Genomic DNA, 24374 nt, shown 5'->3' with positions numbered 1-24374 from the left:
GATTTCTCCTTGTAAGTCCACGAATTTCTTCATAATCATCAACCTTGTAATAGAGAGCAGGCACATTTCCATACTGATAACCAAGGTATACTTCCACTATGTTTGTAATATTTGAGTAGCCTAACACAGAAATATCTAAATTAGGAAAAGTCATCACTTCCCCCCTTACATACTCCATAAATGGTTTACAAAATGAACCATGATTGTGATTAACGAGATCAATGGATCTTGTAAGTGGTAATCCTGCATCAACAAAATAATGGACTTATGAGACACATACAGACCTATGTACCAACTCAATCTATCATGCACATTGGCCCCCACCCACCAAACAATCCCACATTACAGCAGCAACAATAAAAAAGTCTTCAAAAGCATATATTAAAGTCTTCAATAGCCCACTAACAACCAACACAACAACTATATATTAAAGTTTCCAATGTGAAAAAGGTGAGAACTTTCTACTTGGCTTCGAAACATACAAAAAGTACTACACTAAGGGACAACTAAAAAACACAGGTAGCCATAAAGTGATTGCAACGTCTCAAACCCATATGCTAAATAGTATTAAGAAAACACCCCACTGGTAGGGGATTTAGTTCAGTAAAGCAAAAGTATTCCCTATTTTACTCTCTAACTTTTTTACAAAAGTACATACCTTGACCTTTCCGATTTCTCCAAGGTCGTCCCATTTTGCTCCTCCCATGTACAAGGTCTCTGCCAACGTGCTCAACTCAGGTCCGACAATGCCACAAGGTCGATTTCCTTCCCGAAATCAACCCAATCCAGCCACGATACTCCACCAAACTCCAACCCAAACTACTAGTGTCCACCCAAACTCAAACTCAAACTCTGGTCGATAATACTTCAGATCGTAAGCCAAATCGCAATTGCAATCGAGAATCAACCCACCTAAATAGAAACCCCATAACAAAAATTTGGGGAAAATACGGTTCTTTTGAAGCCTAGGCCAAAGACAAACGGGAAGAATGGGAAAAAGGAGGGAAACATCGAATTTTTTTACTTTTTTGTTTAATTATCTAACGACGTGGATGTACTTTTTTTTATTTTTTTTATTTAATGGTGGACACGTGTCACGATATAACTGGCGATGACGTGTACATTCGTTATTTGGGACTGACCGAAGCTAATGGAGGTAGTGATTCCGTCTTTTCCCATAAGTTGGGTACTATATTTGTCCGGTTTTAAAACTTAGGGGGGAAAAAATAAAAAAGTGAAAACTAAGATACCAAAAAAGTTATTAACCTTTAATTTTTTTAACATTTTTGTTTGTTCGGTTTGTACAGTTCCTAAGATCCTCAATAGTACTATTATACCGTATTGTCCATACGCATTTTCTCTATAACGTATTAATTAGTCCTTGGATATGAATTTTTTTCAAACTAATATATAAAATATCAAGAGTCTTTACCTTCAAAGCTAAGATTGCGTTTGAGAAATAGAACTTTTAGGCAAAAACTTTATTTTTAAACTTTTGCTAAAAATGTGTTTTAGTTATTTATATGTTTTTTGTATCCTTATACGCACTTTTAATTTTTTTACCAAACGAGTAATTTTTTTTTTAAAATAAAATTTTTGAGTGTTAAAAGCACTTTTAGGCTCTTTAAACGTAATCACAAACAAGTCTTAGGGCATGTTTGAGATTGTGTTTGAATAATAGAGCTTTTGAGTCAAAAATGGTTTTTCGCAAAAGTTTTATTTTTAAGCTTTTACCAAAATTACATTTTAGTCATTTTGAGGCTTTTTAAACTCTTAAATGCGCTTTTAATTATTTTTACCGAACATATATTTTTTTCTTCAGACTTTTTGAGTGTTAAAAACATTTTTAGTCTCCCTCAAACGCACACCCAACCAAGCCCTAAGTGATCATACTATAATACTCATATCCAGTTCTTCAAGCCATATATATATATATATATATATATATATATATATATATATATATATTTGAAAGATGATTTTTTTTTTTCTGAGTATCTGATTACCCATGCTAGACAATCGACAACAATTTGTTATTTAGGAATGCATAAAACTTTAGGAAATAACCGAAAAAAAAAAGGTCCAAAATGGTGGGAATTTCGTTGTTCTTACTTTTGAATGAACCGTGCCGAAAACTAGAGAAAATTGTTTAAGGCCTTGTTTGGTAAACAACAAGCCTTTTACAATGCACCGTTTATGATTGGTGAAGAAGAAAATGAGTGTAATAATTAGTATAGAAAAGTGAAAAAAGTATTGAAAAGTGAAAAAAATTTGTTTTGTATTAATTTTTTTGTTTAAATAATAGTAAAAAATAAATAATGTGATATAAAAAGTGAAAATATTTTGATGTTGATTATTTTAAAAAATGAGATGAATAATGTGAGGGAGTGTAATGTAGTTTAACAAACAACACCTTAAAAGAAAAAACCGATAGAGACAGCTGACCATTTTTAACGATCATTATCTCATTTGGTCTCTTTGGACGTACGTTCACATATGTTGGTCTTTGGTTTGCGGTGTTTGTACCGTAAGGTAAGATCCCCACTGCGCTATGTTGCCATTCGAGCAGGAATATGTTTTTGGACATTTGCTACCGCACAATGTCCTAAAACGTCGATACTCGCTGCAACTTCGCGACACCTATTCCCTCGATGGGTTGCTTCCCCCACTTTCACAAAGTGCACTCTAATATCGTTCAATACAATTTACATATGATAATATAGTAAAAATTAATTTTTATTTTATAATTTTTTTTAGTAATGCTATTTTGTAAATTTTCATACGAGTAACATACAATTAAAATGATGTGATAATTAAAATTAGGCATTGGTTTTTTTTTTTTTTTTTTTTTGGGAAAATTCATATTTAATTATCTCCTAATTTTTCATATGATTTGGATTTTCATTGTTGAGTTTTTAATTTCAAGAATAATGTCTTTATTTACCCAAGTCTTAAATAGGTTCCTCTATTATTTTATCATCAAAATTAATGATTTATCATCTGCTACATGCGTGTCATTTGACACGCCAATGTCTATATGAACACCTAATGTTAATGCCACATCATTATGTACCAAGTCATCCATTTAAAAAGAAACAAAAACAAAACAAAACAAAAAAAAGGACCCAATTCAGATAATTAAACAAAACCAATCTTATTTTGTCACTCCAATCTTCTGGATGTGTAGCATCAAGATCATCATGGGTGCATTGTCCCTTCATATCAGAAACTACAAACACCAATCAAGTTCAAGCAATGCTAAAACTTAAGAATTGGAAGTGGCCCAGTCAACATAACTGGATAATATTTTCAAAAGATCACAAGTATGATATTCTGATAGTTTTTCAAGTACCAAACACAAACCCTATTAAATTATCTAGGAGAAAAACTAAATTACAATTACATGACATAAGCAACACAAGCAGCTAGCAAATGCTTTCAGACAGTCATTTTACAATGAGCACAGGCACACTGTAGAAGATGTCTGATTGAAATACTCCACCAAGGCTCATAGAGACAAGGAATTATGATAAGCTCAAGAAAACAAACAATCAATCAAAACTTACTTAGGCAGCCCGGTTTGGGGATTGAGAAGAGCCTGAGTCTTATCAGAAAGCAAAACTGGGCCTCTGCCAGGTCTGGTGCAGATGAAATAACTAACATCCCCCATGTATTTCTGGGAAGGAATGCTATCCTTCATTTCTGGGGGCGGTGGCAAACCTTCCACATCCTTTATCCCCTCAATCCCAGCATCTTTTAGAATTGACTTATCACCAACGATGTAACTGTGAATAAGCAAAAGAAACAATTCATTGATATTTCACACAGTGTTATATGTATGGCAGTAGTAATTATATACCTGTTCAAACCAGAAAATGAATCTGGAGGGAAGTAGAAGAGCAGCCTCTGAAGCAAAAGGGTAGCAGTCTTTCTATTACGGGCAAACAGTACAGCATTTGGTCCCGCATCAAAAGTATATGCCACCTGTCAATCGTTTGACTTAACCACATATTCAAAATAGTTAACGACAAGACAGAAAGGGCTAGGCATAAGCAAAATAAAAAAAAACCAACGTGATTGATTACTGACATTAACCGGATCAGACGCCTCAATCGATCCAACCCCAGGTGGTTGGATTTAAAATAATGGTCATCTTTCGAAAGAGACGACGACAAATACAAGGAACAGCTCCAAATGAGTGGTTGGATCATATATATATATATATATATATATATATACATACATACAAAGTCTTAAATCAAGGAACAATATGCATGGTCTGATTGACATTCTTTAGGATTATGGGATAAAATGAAGAACAGTAACGCTAGGGAGCAATTTAACACTAACCAAGCTTATTAGAATATTATATTTCCGTACTATTTATATGATAAAATATTCCCATAATATTCTCAATATATTACAGAAATATTCTCCACGTATTATGGCAATATTTGCTACGGTATTTATTATTGTAAATATGCTGATTTTATGTGATTTTGTAATTATTGTATTTCCTTTCGTTTAGGGCCTTATTTAACTATAAATGTGCAATTTTATTTTACAATTAAACATACATCAAAAATATGAATTTCTTTTAAGCTTCCATTTCCGTTCGTACAATTTTTTTTTTTACCCTTCTTTTTGGTGTTTCTTTTTGTTTTAACAATACACCAAATGCTTGTGAAGCTAAAAACTGAATTGTGTGTTGCAAATGAGAGGGTTTTATGACTCCTTTATAAAGTGAAAAAAAAAAAAAAAAATTAGGTAAAAAGTCATGCATTATGTGTTAAGAATATTATGTTAGGGTTATTTACTTCATTAAGTATTCTATGTCTACTAGGTTTACATTTCCTTAGTTTATTAGGTTACTTGCCTATCACTCATAACCTCTCTATAAATAGAAGCCTTTGTAATGTCAATATCAATACATCAATACAATGTAGTCCATTGTTTCTTTCCGCTGTCTCTCTCTCTCCTCTCTCTCATGCTTCCACTCCAATATATTCACAATATATTTAACATGGTATCAGAGCCATTTTTTGTGGCCTCCAATAAATGTCTTTGATGTTTTCCCGCCCTCCCTCCGGCGAGCTCCCTTTTTCGGTCATCCGCGCTCTGCCAAGCGGTCATCCGCTCAAAATATCTTTCACGCCTTTATCACAGCCTCATCTGGAAAAATAAATCCCAGATTCTAGCTTGTGAAGCACAAGTTTACCGATCTGAAGAAGATTCGCTGCCAACGGCTCACTCACGCACCGCCACACGCTCCTCGAAGGTTCTGTCATGCACCGCTGCATCATTCCAAGTGCCAAGAGCCACACCTTAGAGCACTGATCACATTGGTGATAGCGCCAATTGACAGATCAAGGCCAAACGAGTCTAGATTCGTCGTGAGCTCCGCCAACAACGCGGTCACACGCCCACACGTGCCACCATAAGTTGGTGTCGTTCTGTCCACGCGCCGCCCAGTTGGTCCATTCGCTTCACTCAGGCTCCCATTGAACAAATCCACCACCAGCCATCCAAAATTCATCAAGAACACCGCCGAATGATCTCTGACGCACCTCCACGTGCCGTCCCAAGTTTCTGCACATGGGCTTCACGCGGCACAGCGCCGCTGCTGGCAAGGCGCGTGTAGTACACGGGCCAGAAGACTTCCCCTCTTGCTGCCAACCACGTGTCAACCTCTCATCGCGCCACATTAGCCCTAAGGCCACGTCAATCAGCACATGTCACGTCATCTCACTGTGACAAGTCAGCCTTAGTCACACGTGGAGTCGTTTGCCACGTCATCTCCTTGTTTGGTTGAGTTTTGGTTTTGACTTCTGTAGAGTTGACCGTTGACTGTTCACTTTGACAACTCTCAAAGTTGACTAGGTGTTTCCCACTTAATTTTTCGTCATGATTTCAAATTTATGGTCAATTTTTGCTTTTGGCATCTCTATATGGCAAAAAACAAGATTCTTCTCCAAATTTAGGCACTTGTTTAATGCGGTTCAAGTCCGTTCATTCATTATTCAATTGAGTTCCACAACCTTTTTCTACGCAGTTCAATCTGTTTCATTCTTCTTGCGGTAGACACTCTTGGGTCAGACCAATTTCTATCTGGTCCACGGGTTTTCGGGCCAAACAAGCCCCTTTCAACCGGCCCATTTATGCCTTGTCAAATGCCACCAAAGCCGGTCACTGCTGCCTCTCCGAGGCTATCGATCCATTACTACTAAGAATTTTTGGGTCAGACCTTTCAACGGTCCAAGAGTTTCAGGCATATTAGCCCCTTCAACCGGCCCTCTTCTCTCAACTCAGCTTCGCCGACCAAGCAAGATAGCCCTACTTAGCTTAGCCGACCAGATGAGACGGTCCAAGTCCATTACTAGTATATGGTTCCCAGTCCAAATGCATGACTTAATTCAATTGCACTAGCAACTTTTACGGTGTCACTCCGAAAACTCTTTCGGCACAAGCAGCTTTTTCAGTGAATTCAACTCTTTCTTTCCCTTTCTTTTACCCACACTCAAGCTTACACCTTGAGTTTGAAGGGGGGGTGTTAAAAATATTATGTTAGGGTTATTTACTTCATTAGGTATTCTAAGTCTACTAAGTTTACCTTTCTTTAGTCTACTAGGTTACTTGCCTATCACTCATAGCCTCTCTATAAATAGAAGCCTCTGTAATATCAATATCAATACATCAATACAATGTAGTCCATTGTTTCTTTCCGCTCTCTCTCATGCTTCCGCTTCAATATATTCACAATATATTTAACATTCTGAAATATTCAATTGTAAAGAAACTTTCTTCATTTAAAAATTGTTTTTCTTTTTTTTGGTTCAAGTTTTTTCTTTTTCTTGTTTATGAAAAATTACTTATTATCAAATACTAAATAATTACCATTCACAAAGAAATATGCAACATTGCAGCCTTGCAGGCACCTTGGTCTAATCTGTTACTAGATACAAGTCATGAAGATTTTCCAGAAAAGAAATAGGAGAGAAAGAAAATCAAACCTGAGGCGTTCCTTCATAGCGATTCCAGTTTTCAACGATGCTGATTATCCTGAAAAATAGTCGTTTCTTTGATTTTATATTCAACACTTTAATGCAGCAGCTCATGGGAAAAAAAAAAATCATATTGTAGAACCAAAAAACTAGAGCAGAACTCGCCTACGGGATGTATCATTCATGTAGAAAATTGGGGGAGATGTGTCCAGGCAAACAGCATGAAACTGGTTACTTTCAGCACACGTCAATTGAGCAAAAGATGCAAAATCACGATTTTTTATGGCTTCTTCCATTTGTGGAATGCGTTTTGGAACTACTTCCTGTTTCATTCCAAAAAATGAAAAGAACAAATCCCAAAAGCAGAATACAATTTTAAAGAATCTGAGAAAGTCAAATAGAGAAAGTAGAGCCTTGAAAGGACCATGTAAAACCCACAAATGTTCTGTTGCTAAAAACAACGGTCATCTTTTGAAAGAGGGGAAAGGATAAATAAAAAGTAGTACCTTTGCTCTATGTTTTAAAAGCAAACTAGTTTCGACTGTTTCACGCATTCCAGTGCTGCTACTTGTTTCCTTCTGCCTTGAACTTACCTAAAATAAAAAATTAAGAAATAAAGATTGAAATAACAAAAACAATGGAGCATAGTAGGAGCAATAAATCATTCACACAACATAGTGTGTCTATTGCTCAAATTCACCAGAAAAATGATTCGCACAACAGACTGTAAAATGGAAGAGAGACATACCACAGCAATAATAATAACAAGATCATCCCAGTGCTCTTCATCTGCAAGTTGAACTGCAAGACTGTCTTTTCCATCCTCATCCTAATTAACATATCAACATTAAAAATAAATAAATAAATCAGAACGAAATGCATAAAAAATATAAAATATAAAAAAAAATAATAATAATAATAAAAAATGCAAAGCTTTATTGATGAACATGAGAGAATAAACTTACTTTTCCCATTATCCACTTGACAAATCCCCCATGCAGGCTGCGACAAGCACTGCCTGAACCTTGCCTTTATGAATTCAGAAAAAGAAAAAACAGAAAAGAAAAGTCATTGCCAATGGCACAATCATCCTTGGATGGCTATATAAAAGAACTAGACATTCGATCCAAGCAACTAGCAACTAGAACCCTTGAAATTCAATATAAATCCACAAAGAAAGGGATACCTCGCAATAGTAGAAAGCTTGCTTCGATCTTCTTTCAAATTCATTAGCTTTGCGAGGGCAAAAACTGCAAATAATAACAATAATTACATATACACCCAGGAATTGGTTTCAGCTGGAGATGCAATTAATAGATTGATCCACAAAAGGGCACATTCAAGATATCTTAATGCATATTGTTACTAAGCCAAAACCAAGAAAGAAGCAGATCAAAACCTTCTGATATCATTAATTTCAAAAGAAAGTGAAAACCAACTGAATTATCATTCATAAAATTGCAGGGATGAGACGGATGAGTGTTCAAAGATAGGGGCCTGATCGTCTAATATATTACAAGAAAAGAACACAAATATGACAAAAAAAAAAAAAAAAAAAAATAGGGCAAATAGATTGTTTACCAAGACAAGCAAACCCAGCTGCTGAAGAGGCCAACCCAGCAGCAGTAGGGAAATTGTTGTATGAAGCAATATGTAAATGCAACTTTTCCCAATCCTTCTCTGCAATTTTGATGCCATTTTCATCGTCCTCAACATCAGTGGCACGACTGCGAATTTCCCTAAGACAATTTTGGTACCTGCCTCCAGAAAGGGAAATTTCCTGCACTAACCAGCAAAAATGAAAATCGCAATGAATCATTTAGAAACAAGAGAAGGATCACAGTAATTGAAAAAACAAATAATAATAGTAGTAAAAGCTAATCCCCTCCATTCTGCTGCTGAAAAAATACAAATGGTTTTGGCTTCACATTTCAAGTTGTGTTCGGTTAAACATATTGAAGAGATATATTGAAGAAATAGAGAAGAACAGCAAAAGTGGAAAGACGTATTGGGCTACATTTTATATGTGGAATTGTATTAAACCATGTTACATAGCTCTCTATTCATAGAGACCAGAGAGAATAAGCAATGGGCAAGAAACCCTAGACTAAACACTAGAATGCGTAAGGAAATAAATAAACTTGAAAACTTTGCCAAAAAGTCTGCCGGAAAAGTTGGGTGGAGAGATGGTCGGCTGGCCAAAGTACGACGGCAGGCGGCAGAAAGAAGCCATAGGCAGAGGTAGCTTTGTAGTGGCAGCTGGACTGAACTGATTGGACCTGACTGGATTGGATAGAAGTTAAGCCTATTGGCCTCGAACCTACTAGACCAGGCATGGATTGACTGAGCGAGGTATGGGTTGGTTGAGTTTGAAAAGGTTCGACCCATGTATGAGCTAACCTGGCTAGCTTGCACGACTGAGACGGTTTGAGCATGATGGTGGGCTGGTGTAATGGGCAGAAATCGGCCCAAACCTGTGGACCGTGGACTAAGTCGGCCTGACCAGAAAAGAAGTGACCCGGGTTAGAATCCGGTTGAATAGTTTATGAATAGGCTGATTTGAACCCAATGCGGATCAACCAAATCTAACCTCATGAAATGGGTTGGCAAATTTGTGTTAACCGGTTTGGTGCATGGCACTTGATACGTGTTAATACATAGTTTTCCGAGATGATGACGTGGCACGCCTGGAGGAGGTGCCGACAACTTCGCGGATGCTTCAGGCTACACACACAAAGAACAAACAGGGTTAGAGCCCCAGGTGGTGTCCCGGCGAGGGAGCTCCGATGCCTAAGTCAGAATGTGAGGAAAGAATGTCTAAGGAACCAAAGTTTTCAGAGCTAGAATTGCGCTTACCTTTGATTGAAATCGAGACTTATATTTATAGGCATAGAGTAGAGTTTGCTTCCTGCACGTCTCGGGATTCCTATCCCTAGATATCTATTTCGCAATTATTTGATAAGGATAGGAATCCTGGGACAATTGATAAGGTTTCCGTTTGAATGAGATAACCTTTTGAATTTAAATAGCTGCTTATCCCGTTTATGTAGGGGCAGTTTGTATGTGGACAGTCATCTATGTTGTAGAGATCTTTTTTGAAGGTGAGATAATGATCACTTGTGTTAGTTTGAATGCCGGCATATTCTTAGTTGTAAAATAACTGATCTACCCTTCGCTCTTGACTGTCTTGTTCCTAAGAAGTTGAGTCCCAGGTTTGGCATCTGACACCTATTGAGGAGTAGTCTCAGTCTTTTGTCCGAGGCCTCCTCAGTTTACGAAACCTCCCCGTGGAAAGCTTGTTCGAGGCCTTGTCGGGTATTCCGTCTTGCTTAGGTCAGGTTTGGGACCCGTTGGGCTTTAGGAGCTGATCCATGGCCCAACAGTTACCCCCCAATTTCCTGGTTTGGAAGATTATGGAAATTTTTTGTTCATAAATGGATCGGCGTTTTGATATTATACTTAAGTAAAAATCTAAGACTTCCAAGGCGGAAAATTGGAATTTCAAATTTTGGCAGGAAATTTGACACCAATTTTTGCCGAGACGGTTGACATAACCGAGGGTGAATCGGTTGTCCAATGTGTCAGTGCCGAGATGGATGTCCTTTTGGTTGTCAGTTGTCAGCTGTCACGCGAGATTTACAGAGGCGCACTTTTATCACCGTATTTATTGCACACGTTTCTCGAGGCACCCTTTGGAGCTTTTCCTTCTTATCTTTTCTCGTTTCAGACCTCTCATTTATCCTTCTTAAGCTTTATAAACTTTACTTCTTCTATTTCTTCTATTCACACCAAGTCTTTTGCAAAAGTTCTTCCATTCTTGCACTTCTGTTCCTGCTCTGTTTTCTGCAAAACGCAGCTATGTCTCATGAAGAGGGATCTAGATCAGACGGTGGTTTGGGCAAAACCTACCCAGCCTTATGGAAGCCCGATCTGACCAAGGAGGATGAGCGTGGAATCATCCTGGACTGCTACATCCCCAAAACGGTGAAGCTCCATTTTGATGATGAGAGGAAGGGCGCCATAGTGGACGCCGTAAGTCATAAGGTCTGACTATATGAAGAGATGTTCCATGCAGGCCTAAAGCTGCCTTTCCCAAAGGTATTACGTGAGCTTCTCGGTCGTCTGAACGTGGCTCCTCATCAATTGGTTCCTAACGCCTGGAGGATTTTTTTGCCTGTGTGGTCGTTTGGCCCATGGCTCTCGGAGAAGGACAAAACCTCACCATTTTAGAATTTCTCTAGATGCACTGGCTCCAGAAGAACCCCAATAGTGATGGGCTGTATAACTTCCAAACGAGACGGGGGAAGTTTATTTTCATAGAGAAGACCTACACGAGTAACCACGGATGGAGGAATAAGTACTTCTTTGTGCAAGGGCAATGGGAATTTGCTCCTAGAGAGAAGGTGGAGAGGCCGATAGTGCCTCAGGAAACGACTACCCCCCATTTGGGTCTCCACAAGGATCTCTGCCTGTCGGAGGACAAAATGGTCCGAGTTAACACGGTTCTAGCCTGGGCCCAGAAGCATGAATCTATCATGACCTACAAGAAGTTGGTTACGATGGCTAGGTTAAATAGCTGTTTATATGCCAACAGAGATGGTGCCGGTCAATCATGGAAGAGACCGGCTTAAGCGGCTGTTGATTTGGGCCCTCCGGCGGCCAATACTCGAGGCACTACCCCCCGAAAGCCTGTGCTTGACAAAGGCAAGAAAAAAGTAGATGAGTCTCAGGTAAAGAAGGCTCTGCAATTGGTTAATGAGCCCGAGGAGCCTGAAGCTCCTCATTTGAAGAAAAGGAGACTAGTGAAGGGCAAGGGCCCTACTATTGAGGCCGAGAAGGGGAAATCCCTCTATGTTGACCTCCTGGCTACTCGGAGGAGGGTTAACCCCGAGCTTGACATGGCTCCGATAATGGCCTATGAGAATATCCTCGCAAACCATCCCATTGCTGCAACTCCCTTGGAAGCTCCCGATGCTGCTCTAACCACTGCTATCCCCGTGGAGTCAGTATCACCGGTCCATTCTGGTCCCAACATTCAGCACCTCTTAATAGATCCATTTTCAGATAGCTCAGTGGGGATGGAGCTGGAAGAGAATGGGCCACGTGCCAAGGCAGGGGAAGGAGGAGAAAGGCCTCGGGTCTTATCTCCAATAGCCGATGAGAGGTCTCGGGCTCTGGCTCGATCACCCGAGGCTTCGTCTCGGGCTCCGACATTGGCTACCGAGGCCGCGGTTGCTTATGGGTCCAAGGCGTCCTCGAGTTATTCCCTGGTGAAGCCCCAAAATGTTGAATGGACTGTGGGGAAGCCTCTGTCTCGGTTTGGTGGACAACTGCTAGGGAATCTGTTTCAAGCCTTAATGGAGCTAGTTTCCCAAGATAGTTTGATGGGCGAGTGAGACATTTCTGCCAAGGGTATTGTTAAGTGCTAAAATATTCATATTTTAAGCCCTTAACTGTGTTAATCCTTTAGTTTGGTTAATTTATGCCATTTTACTTCCTTTTTGTATTTTCTTTGTTTTATAGGTTTTTGAAAGAAAAGAAAGCGTTTCCAGAAAAGTTCCAAGCTTAAAGGGAAAATTGGGAAGACCTAGAAGATATTGTTAAGCTTAACCAATCATGGTTAAGTTTAATCATAAAGGAAAGGATTAAATCGGAATTTCTCAAATTGGAGTCAAAATCAGATTGGATTGAAAATTGGATTCTGCATACGTCTCGATATTTTGACCATAACTTTTAGCTCAAATATCCGATTGAGGTGATTCAAGCGGCATTGAAAAGCTAACTCAAAATTATACAAATCATTGTGAATAGTATTTTCCTAATTCGAAGCGCTACAAAGCCAAAATCACCCCGTAAATAGGAACGCAATTCTGGACGAATCCTATTCTGATTTGGACTTGGGTTTTATTTATCCTAATTGGACTGGGACTTAAATCTCAGAATTTTCTAGGATTAATAGGGCTTTTAGGACTCTCCTAAGCCCTATAAATAGACCTCTAAGCCTCAGAATTCAATACACAATTGGAAGGAGACAACTTTGGTGAGAGGAATTGGAGGCTACTTCTAGGAGCGGTTTTTGGTTCTTTTTTTTCCTTTTCCTTTTCCTTTTCTTTTATTTTTATAGGTATAACTAACTTTTAAGGAGGGCTAGATTGAAGTCCTAATTATGCTTATTTAATATTTCAATATTGGCATCTTTGTGATGATCATGTTGTTATATTTAACTTGATTAATTCCTATTTTCATGAATTCCTCATATGTATGTAGCTGGCCATTATATGCATGTGGTATGGACTAGTTAATTAAATCAATTTGGATGACTGAGTCCTGGGTTTAACATAAGTAACAAAAGTAATCCACACTGGTTCTTGGGTTAATCAACATGGGGAACCGGAAGTATATACCCATGCCCTAGGCCTTATGTGTTTGTCGATTTCTACAGAATATATGCTTTCCTAAAGAACAACTTAGTATACACCCATGCTAAATCCTTTAGTATACACCCATGCCTAACTCATTACTTAGGGAAATCAATAGCTTAAGGAGTATACACCCATGCCTAACTCATTGCTTAGGGAAATCAATAGGTTAAGGAGTATACACCCATGCCCTTAGGTTGACAAACATTAGATATACATAACATGATCAAAACATTGGTATATTGACATATTATCTAAATATAATTAGTGGTGGATATCAAAGCCCTGTCTTTACCTTTTTCATTTATCTCTTTATTTCCTTTCTCACAATATCAATTCAGTGACAAGTTGATATTTTTAATTAATTCTAAATAAAATCAACAATCTCCGTGGGATCAACCTTGTACTTGTTGCACTATACTATTGTTTGATCTTGTGCACTTGCGAGTTAAAATGTACTAAATATTATCTATTAATTTAGGTAGTATTTGGCACAACAGGTATGGTAGAGTCGATGTTATTCAACCAATTATTTGTAAGTATCATTCTTTATTTGGCTTTCTTTTTGCATAAGTCGTACCCTGTTTTCATTAACTTTGTTTGTTGTAGGGAGCTTTGAAGTCAATAGTTCTATACTACTACTTCAGAAAGTTTTGCCAGGAGTTTGCCTCGGAATTCAAGAGCCCCCGAAGTAGGCTTGCAGCTTCTGAGGCTGAAAATGCTAAATTGAGGGACACGCTAGCTCAGCGGGATAAAGAATTGCTCCTTCTCGGCCAGTAGCAGTTGGCGACTGAAGCTAAGGCTGCACAAGCCAAGTCCCGTGTCTCGGATCTGTCTTCTGAGTTGCAAACCCTTCGTGCTGATCACTCGAGGCTTCAGGAGGATTATTCTATCATAAAGGAGGATCTGTACCAACTTGAGGAGAAGCATACAGAAGTTCTGGAGCAGTTGAAGGCTTCTCAAGCTGAGGCTGCTAGCCAAAATGCTAAACTTAAAGAGGCCATCGAAGGCCAGACAGTTGCTGAGGAGTGGCTTAAATTCTTCCTGGGAAAGCTTGAAGAAAATAAGCTATGACTTGAAGAAGCCGAGGCCCGATCTTCCAACTATTTATAGCAACTATCGTATGCTTCCTAGACTCGGGATAGTGCTTGGGCAGATGGGATCATTCTTGGTTTTGAGACGCCAAGGACCCCGCTCGCACAATAGATCTTGACACAGTGAAGCCCGAGACTATCCCTATATTTGATAAAGCTTTAAAACAGCTTATCAGTCTCGGGTAGGGTCTGATGCCTGATGTTGAGGGGATCGACTGGTTTACTCATCAACCATTTTCGGATTCCGAGGAGTCCTCGGGTAGTGAAGGGACCGCTTCTGGACATGGTGCTGAGACCCCAACTACTTCCAAGGCTCAAGCTGTAGACCCAAAAGAGGGCTAAGCTTTTTCTTGTAACAAAGTAGTTAGTATATTTGATTTTTGATTTGTAAATCACAGATTTATAATTTAAGACTTTAATGAAATGTGTCTTTTTCATTTATCTTAAATCTTGTAGCTGTTATTTAGTAGTTTAATTTTGGCTATGTTTATTCTCGGAATAGACTAGTAACATTTTTCTAACACACCTCTTTCTGAAGGATTTATGTTCTTGACAGGTTACTTTTTCTGAGGTTTGTTTAGCCTTTTTTGAGCACACCTTTCTCAAAGGATTTTTGCTCATGACAGGCTAGTTGTTTGACTTTCTTTGAACACACCTTTTTCGAAGGTTTTATGTTCTTTACAAGCCATTGGTTTAACCTTCTTCAGACACACCTTGTTTGAAGGTTTTACGTCCTTTACAGGTTGTTGGTTTAACCTTCTTTGAAAACACCTTCTTTGAAGGTTTTTCGTTCTTTACAGGTTGTTTTTCGAAGAACTATGTCTCATCCGGTTCGGTCTCGGGAAACTCCTAAGTTTTTTCCGATGGCTTTTTGGCCGTTTACCCTGAGGGTAGTTTGGTTTACCTTGCTTTTGACATGCTTGAAAGGTTATTGAAACTTCAAGAAATTCTTTTATTTAATGAAATGTAATGAAAATTACAAAGAAAATAAGAATTGAATAAGAATCAAACAAGAATCACCTTACTATAATATGTTAGATAAAGTACTTTTTGAGGTGCTCGGTATTCCATGGCCTGGGGAGTGCTTTTCCCTCCATGTTCTCAATAAGCTCCCACCCTTCTGCATTCAATCACTCTATAGGGTCCTTCCTAATTTGGAGCTAACTTTCCCTTAACAGGATCTTTAATGGCAATGGTGATCTTTCACAAAACTAGGTCCCCAATCTTGAAGTTTCTATGCTTGACCCCTTTGTTAAAATACCGAGCTACTTTCTCTTGGTACGTCGACATGGTTACTTGGGCCTGGTCCCGTTTCTCTTATTGCAAGTCCAGATGTACTTTCAGACCTTCATCATTAGTCTCGGGATGGAAGGTCTCAACTCGGTAGCTACCCGAGCCCACCTCGGCTGGTATGGTTGCCTCGGTCCCGAAAGCCAAGGTGTATGGGGTCTCCTCAATGGGTGTTCTTTTCGTTGTTCGGTATGCCCACAAGACTTCTGGAAGATCATCTGCCTAATCTCCCTTCCGATCTTCAAGTTTCTTCTTTAGAATTTTAAAAATTGTTTTGTTGGTAGCTTCTACTTGTCCGTTCGCCTGGGGATGACTCGGAGAAGAGTAGTAGTTTCTTAAATGAAGCTTTGCACACCATTCTCAGAATGACTTGCAGTCAAATTGCTTCCCATTATCAGTTACAAACGCATGTGGAATACCATAACGGCATACAACGTTCTTCCACAAGAACCGCTCTATGCTTTTGGCTATGATGTTCACTAGGGCCTCTACTTCTGCCCATTTGGTAAAATAATCCACTGCTACAATCACAAATCGTACAACCCCCTTTCCACGAGGTAGTGGCCCCACTATATCTACCCCCCATTGTGAGAAAAGCCATGGCGAAGAGATTGAACTCAGATCTTCTGGGGGTTGTTTCGTAATATTTGCGAAGCGTTGGCATTTGTCACAATTTTTTACTGTCTGTACCGACTCCCAACTCATATTTGACCAGTAGAAACCGACCCTGATTGCTTTATGCACCCATACTCTTGCTCCCGAGTGACTACCGCAGATGCCTTCATGGATCTCACGAAGGACATAATCACCTTCTTCCTTGGAGAAACACTTGAAGAGTGGCAGCATGAAGCCTCACTTGTATAGAATCCCATTAATGATGGTAAATTTGGCAGCTCTAGTTCTGACCTGCGTTGCTGACTTCTTATCCAACGGGAGAATCCCCTATTGCAAGTATTCTCTTATGCTCCTCTACCATCTAGGTATAGTCTCGGTAACTGAGACCGAGACTGCCTCGACTATGGCAGGTCTTGTTAAAGTCTGGATTGGCCCTTCAAGCTTTTCGGTGTCTCTAGTTGCTGTCGATGCCATCCAGGCTGGCCGGTCAGTTCTTTCAATCTCTTCTCTTGGGATCTTCATAATACATAATTTCTTGAATGCATTCTATAAATTTTGTACTTTTGATAAGTACTGCTTCATTTTACCTCATCTAGCTTCAAACTCTCATCGGATATGTCCGACGATTACCTGGGAATCGCTCCGTAATTCGATGAACTCAGCTCCCATTCCACGAGCTAAATTGAGTCCCGCTAAAACTACCATATACTCAGCTTCATTATTAGTTGTCTTGAACTCCAGCCTCAAAGAGCTGCATAACTCTTCTCCATCCAGGGTGATTAATACCACACCGGCTCCACCATTTTTCCTTGTAGAGGATCCATCTACGTAGACTACCCATGTTTTGTCTTTCTGTCATTCCAGGGTGACAGGTAGATTGGTGAATTCTGCTAAGAAATCAGCCAATACTTACCCTTTGATAACGTTCCTTGGAAGGAACTCAATAGCAAATTCTCTGAGTTTGATTGCCTAGTTAGCTAATCTACCAAACAAATCAAACTTTCTGAGTACTTTCTTCAATGGATACTCGGTCAAGACTTTTATAGTATGAGCTTGGAAATACGGCAGAGCTTCTTGGAAGCGATAGCTAGTGCGAAGGCCAACTTCTCCATCTGAGGGTACCACTCTTCTGCTCCCTTCAGTGCTTTGCTAACAAAATAAACTGGCTTTTGAATGCCATTTTCTTGGATAAGGGCAGCACTAACAGATGTTAGGGAGACAGCTAAGTATAAATACAATGCCTCTCCGGGAACAGTTCTGCTTAATAGGGGTGGACTTGTTAGATATTTCTCTAATTGCTCAAAAGCCTCTTCACACTCTTCAGACCACTCAAATGCTTTCCTTAGGATTTTAAAGAATGGTAGGCACTTATCGGTTGACCAAGAGATGAATCGGTTCAACGCTGCAATCCTACCCATCAATTGTTGAAGTTGCTTTGTATTCTTAGGGGAGTGCATGTCCAAGACTGCTTGGATCTTTTTAGGATTAGCTTTTATCCCTTGGGTTGACACCATGTAACCGAGGAATTTCTGCGATGATACCCAAATGCACACTTTGCAGGATTCAACTTCATCCCGTAATGCTTCAATGTTCTAAACGTCTCACGCAGGTCATCTATATGGCCTTCTGGTAGCACGCTTATAACCAGTATGTCATCAACATACACCTCCATATTACGCCCGATCTGGTATTGGAACATCTTATTAACTAGCCTTTGGTACATTGCTCTTACGTTCTTCAGACCAAAAGGCATAACCTTATAGTAGTACAGGCCTCGGTCAGTGATAATTGCGGTCTTCTCATGGTCTTCTGGATGCATATAGATCTGGTTGTAACCAGAAAAAAAGCGTCCATAAAGCTTAACAGGCCATATCTAGCTGTTGAATCCACCAACGCATCAATGCGTGGCAGAGGAAAGCTGTCTTTCGGGCATACTTTGTTGAGGTCTGTAAAGTCCACGCACATTCTCCACTTCCTGTTGGATTTTTTGAGCAGCACCATATTGGCCAACCAGTCGGGATAATATACCTCCTCTATAAATCGATATACCTTTTCTATAAATCGAGCCTTAAGCAGCTTCTCTACTTTCTCAGCTATGGCCATATTCCGCTTGGGGGCAAACTTCCTTCGATTTGCCGCACTGGCTTCATACTTGGGTCCACATTGAGCTGGTGGAGAATGCCATCGGGATTGATGCCCGGCATATCTTCTTGAGTCCATGTAAATACTTTCATATTCCCTCGGAGAAAGGTTACGAGATCTTGAATCGCTGAGGCGAGTTGTGTTCCTATCTTCACTACTTTGCCTTCCCCTAGCTCCATGTCTTCTAAGGGCTCGGCAGGTTCCCCTTTTGAGGGGTCTTTGTCTCGGCTACCCACCATGCCAACTGTCAACAGAGTAGGATCTGCTTTCTTAAGGGAAATGTTATAACATTTCCTTGATGCGGTTTGATCTCCTCTCTCCTCTTCGACTCCTTCCTCCATAGGAAACTTCATCATCAAATGGTAAGTTGAAGTTACAGCCTTCAAGTTAATGAGGGATAGTCGACCAATGATTGTATTGTAAGTAGACAGTCGATCGATCACCAAGAAATCCACCATGGTTGTAGACTGCTTGGGAGCTGTCCCTATAGTAACATGGAGAGAGATGAGTCCTATCAGCTGCACTTGTTCTCCAACAAACCCTACCAATGGTGAATCACATGATTGGATCCTGTTCCAATCAACACCCATCAGCTTGAAGACCGGTCAGTACAAAATATCAACTGAACTGCCATTATCCACTAAGATTCGGTGGATTTTATGGTTGGCAACCGTTAGCGTAACTACTAACGTATCATCATGGGGGATTATGACCTCCCTAGCGTCTTCTTCAGAGAAGGATATAGTCATCACCTCCTTCTTTGCAACTTTTGAATGTCTCTCTACCAACAAAACTTCATCATCAGCCTTCGTTCTTCTTGTGTAAGCTTTTCTAGATGACCTAGAACTTCCTCCACTAGCTATTCCTCCCGAGATGGTGTGGATCTCCGTCACTACATCCTGATGCTGAGGCTGATGGGCATTCCGATCACGTCTCGGTTCTACTTGTTGATTGTGTATCGGTTTGACATACCGATCATCCTTCGGCCTTACTTCTCAGTTTCTTGGAACTTCTTGGTTTTCTTCAAGTAACGGGAGCTCCTGGTTCCTTCCTCAATTCTGCTCATTTGCTAGGAATCTCACCAACTTCCCGTTTCTGATGTGATTTTCAATCTCTTACCACAAGGTTATACATTCCTCGGTTAAGTGATCATGATTGCGATGATACTCGCAGTATTTTTGAGGGTCACGCCTTTTAGGATTGCCTTTCAACTTCCTTGGTCACTTCAAGGCAGGATCTCTCCTAATCTCCATGAATACCTCAGTCATACTAGTATTCAGTGGAGTGGACTTTGGGTTTTGCAATTTTTGAGGGTCCATCCTTGGGTACGATGGGGCCACCTTCCCTAATTTCTTCACATTCTTCTCTTCTTTCTTTGCAACACTAGCTGGTACCGTCTTAACAGTACCACTCCTGGCTTCGATTTCCTCCCTTTGAGACTTCATGAGAGCTCTGACAGTTTCCTCTTGATTAATGTACTCCTTAGCCTTTTTCATGAATTGACTGAGAGTCACTAATTTGGAGCTTTTCGATAGCTCTGCCATCAATAGCCCTTCTTCCCTTAGTCCATGCATTAAAGCATCGAGCACCGTCTGCTCATTCAGGCTTTCAATCATCAGCTTCTCCTGGTTAAACTTTAGCATAAAGTCCTTCAACGTCTCCTCCTTCCCCTGAACAAGGGAGAGTAAATAGGCTGAATTTTTCTTTCTCTTCCAAGTAGCCAAGAGTTAACTTAAAAAGAGACGCCCAAGAGTTTTGAAATCATCTATTGAATCGGTTGGGAGCCTTCCGAACCAATCCTTAGCTACTCCAGCCAAAGTTAGGGGGAAAGCCCTGCACGAAATCTCGTCTGGGGTGCCATGGAGAATAAAATGTGCACGAAGACTCTCCATATGGTCTGTAGGATCCCCAGTGCCATCATAGGTATTAACTCGGGCATCTTGAACTTGTCAGGAAGGGGAAAATTCATAACCTGAGCGGTGAAGGGCAGATTCGTGTTCTCCATAAGTTCCCCTGCATTGGGTTAATCTCCGTCGTTAGCTATCTGGCAAGCCATCTCTTCATACTTTTTCATAAGATCTTGCAAGTCCGCATTAACGTCGCTCTCATTATTCCCTTTAGTATGATGGTCCTCTTGACGAGGAGACTGCTCCCATCGAGATCTAGTACGACGAGATCTCTTGGGGTTTGTTTACTCACTATCTTCTTCGTTCTGGACAGTTGTGCAATGGCTAGCTTGAACTGAACTCATATTGTCTTCGTGATTATAACCTCGAGGCCTCTTTCCCCTACGGATTTCAGCGCGTCTCTCCTTCTCACACCTTTCCTCCCGCTCTTGATCCCTTCAGTTGTTTCGGCTTTTAGCAACCGTGAGCCTAGTGGCAAGATCTTCATTCTGCTTTTGTAAAGCAATCATGGACTCAGTCATCTACTTCATGAACTCAGCCAAATCAAGAGGAACTCCAGTAGCCGCGAGAGGTTTGCTGGTATGACGTCCTGATTGAGAATGAGAACATGTAGTCACCATAACAGAATAATGAATGATGAGAATAAGCGAAGTGTTCCCATAGACAGTGCCAAATTGTTGATACACAATTTTTTGAAATGATGAGTGGCACAACTAGAGGAAGTGCCGACAACTTCGCGGATGCTTCAGGCTACACACACAAAGAACAAACAGGGTTAGAGCCCCTGGTGGTGTCCCGATGGGGGAGCTCCGATGCCTAAGTTAGAATGTGAAGAAAGAATGTCTAAGGAACCAAAGTTTTCAGAACTGGAATTGCACTTACCTTTGATTGAAATTAAGGACTTATATTTATAGGCATGGAGTAGAGTTTGCTTCCCGCACGTCTCGGGATTCCTATCCCTAGATATCTGTTTCGCAGTTATTTGATAAGGGTAGGAATCCTGGGACAATTGATAAGGTTTCTGTTTGAATGAGATAACCTTTTGAATTTGAATAGTTGCTTATCCCGTTTATGTAGGGGCAGTTTGTATGTAGACAGTCATCTATGCTGTAGAGATCTTTTTCGAAGGTGAGATAATGATCACTTCTGTTAGTTTGAATGCCGGCATATTCTTAGTCGTAAAATGACTGATCTATCCTTGGCTCTTGACTATCTTGTTCCTGAGAAGTTGAGTCTCGGGTTCAGCATCCGACATCTACCGAGGAGTAGTCTCGGTCTCTTGTCCGAGGCCTCCTCGGTTTACGAAACCTCCTCAGGGAAAGCTTGTCCAAGGCCTTGTCGGGTATTCCATCTTGCTTAAGTTGGGTTTGGGACCCGTTGGGCTTTAGGAGCTAATCCATGGCCCAACAATACACGCGGGACATGTGGAGGGGACGTACCAAACAACAACCAATGTGCAACAATGCGTGGAGGGGAGCTATCGGCACATGGACGGATCCCCTGGTGCGTGGAAGGCGTGGAAGTGCTTAGAAATACTAACATCTTCTTCTAGAGGCGAGTGGGAGTGTGTGCGGAGCCTAAAACAGGCTCAAACTAAACAGATCCACCGATTTGAGGCTAAGAAAACACTTTTGGAGGTTGGTTTGGCAAGAAGAGGGACAGGGGTGGTATGTGAGGAACATGGAGATTCTGTCGATGCCGCGTGGGCGCATTGCTTAAGGAGTAAAACCTAGGAACTAGTAAGGTTTTTCTTGGCAGCTATAGACTCGTCGGCCCCTAATCTATCGAGTTGTGCTATTGCCGAGGTGATTGGCCCACTATGAAGGCGCGAGACAGCACAGGCAGCAGTCTTGAGCGGCACATGGGGGTGCATGTGAGGGCTATTGATGACATACCTTCCATAGACCATTAGATCTGTACCTTGGAAGTTGGATTCTGGGATCATTTTTTTGGATTGGGCTGTGATGAAGGCAAGGAAGGCATTGAAAACGACTTTAAAGGCGTGAGACGACATGTGGACGACTGGAATTATGAGACAGTCGTAGAGCACGGAATGCCAGAAAATGTCAATGATGTTTAAGGCCACAGAAAAGTGACTCTGTTACTATGTTAAATATGTTGAAGAGATATATTGACGAAAGAGAGAACGAGTAGAGCAGCAAAATTGGAGAGACGTAATGAACTACATCTTGTATATTGAATTGTATTAAACCATGTTACATAACTTTCTATTTATAGAGAGAGAATGAGTAGTGGACAAGAAACTCAAAACTAAACTCTAGAATACATAAGGAAATAAATCAACCTAAAATAATTTCAAATATTCTAACATGTTCATTTTACATGCTTAAATCAGGTTCAGCCGTATAAAGAAGTTTGTTTCCTTAGCACAATAATGATGAAAATTATGATTAAGATTAGAGTTTCTTTGTTTACTCCTAAATACCCTCAACAACCAACCCAAGCATAAATCCATTATCCATTCTTCATAGAAGATAAATATCACTAGCAGGGGAGGACCTACACACAAGCTACTGCCCTCCCACACCCCCCCCCCCCCCCAAAAAAAAAATAATAAAAAATAAAATAAAATAAAATGTCCTTCAAAAGTATAAAGACTCTTATATTTAGACCCACTAAAATTAACTTTTTAGCCCCAAAAAGTTTTCTCCTTTGTTTTGCGCCCCAAAACTTAAAATTCTAGTTCTACGACTAGTATTATTATGAATTTCTGATCAGTTTAGCTCTTTCAAGAAAATAATAATAATTATAGCTAAAAATAATAATAATAATAATAATCTGCTTTTGTTTGGTCCTTCATGAATAATCATCCAACAATAAAATAAAATAAAAAATTAATTTCTTTCCTTTTTCTAAACTTTATTGCAGCAATTAGATAATAAAGACAATACTGAGAAACACCATCCACCTTTCCGTGAAGCCGAAGCAAAAACTTCTTTCAAGCTAGTTCAATAACATCAAGCCTAATCCACTGAACCCAAATTTAACCGAGACCCTAATTAACAGAAACGAAATAATTCAAACATATTACATATTAAATCTCGTTGCCTCCCTCACACTTCCTCAGCAAACAAACACATCCGTTTTTGTTATCCATAACATCCTGTCGTATGATATTTCAAAGAAACAAAATGTTATCCATAACATCAAACAGACAACACAAATGACTTTCCTCTTTTTCTTCTTCCACTCCATTTTCTCACCAGCCAAACACAGTTGAGTCCCCTTACCTTGCCGTTAAGCCACATGCGGTCCCGGTCAAAGGTGGGGCTGACGGCGACAGTGGTTGTAGTGCAGAGGTGATCCGGATCAAGCGTGATGCTGATGCTATCGTTGACAGGCAGGATTAGTGTCTCGTCCCTCTTCCCCCAGTACTTTATCACCGACATGTTCATCGGCGTCTGCGCCGTCACCATCACCACCCATTTTCCACAGTCACCCGCCATTCCCCCAAATTTCTCGAAACTGTTTGTTCTTCTTTCCCGGAAAAAAAATAATAATAAGGAAAATAAAAGAGAAAGAAAAAGAATCCGACAGCAATGAGAGAGTGGGAGAGTTAACGAGAGGTGGAAGAACCAAAGGAGTGGGCCACCGGCCGATGTCTGAATTTTAAAGACCAATGGCAAGCATAGAAAGGGCATCCAACGTACAATTGCTGGTGCAGTGGCAGAGATCAAAGAACCCCACAATTCAGGAGAAAAAGGGCGTGGGTTGTGTAATGTGGTGTGCGCAGTGATATACAGATGTATATCATTGCTCGATGTGGTGTAGGAGAAATTCGTACGTAGCACAAGTCACATGTGCTGGAAAGAGGACCCATGACCCAAAACCCAAAAAATTTTTTTACACTTTTCCTTTCAAAATCAACCCTAACATTCTTACTTT

General features: G+C 40.1%; 1 protein-coding gene across 2 annotated transcripts; it reads right to left on the bottom strand.

The window, feature by feature from the left end:
* Nucleotides 1-3166: 3166 nt before the first annotated feature.
* Nucleotides 3167-24153, bottom strand: LOC132192151 (diphosphomevalonate decarboxylase MVD2, peroxisomal). Of its 2 annotated transcripts, XM_059607410.2 has the most exons (11): nt 24066-24112; nt 23720-23963; nt 8583-8781; nt 8188-8251; nt 7967-8030; nt 7750-7830; nt 7508-7594; nt 7167-7324; nt 7011-7059; nt 3860-3984; nt 3167-3785 (listed from the first exon to the last, which is right to left on the bottom strand). In XM_059607410.2, the coding sequence occupies exons 2-11, from the start codon at nt 23933-23935 to the stop codon at nt 3563-3565; spliced, it is 1266 nt and encodes a 421-aa protein (XP_059463393.2). In that variant the 5' UTR covers nt 23936-23963; nt 24066-24112; the 3' UTR covers nt 3167-3562. The 2 variants fall into 2 exon arrangements, with proteins under 2 accessions (XP_059463393.2, XP_059463384.2); XM_059607401.2 differs by having other exon boundaries at nt 23720-24153.
* Between the last annotated feature and the right edge of the window lie 221 nt (nt 24154-24374).

Source organism: Corylus avellana, chromosome 2, assembly GCF_965113065.1.
Source record: "Corylus avellana chromosome 2, dhCorAvel1.hap1.2, whole genome shotgun sequence".
NCBI lineage: Eukaryota > Viridiplantae > Streptophyta > Magnoliopsida > Fagales > Betulaceae > Corylus > Corylus avellana.
Note: the sequence above shows the minus strand (reverse complement) of the source record. Positions and strands in the feature narration are given on the sequence as shown.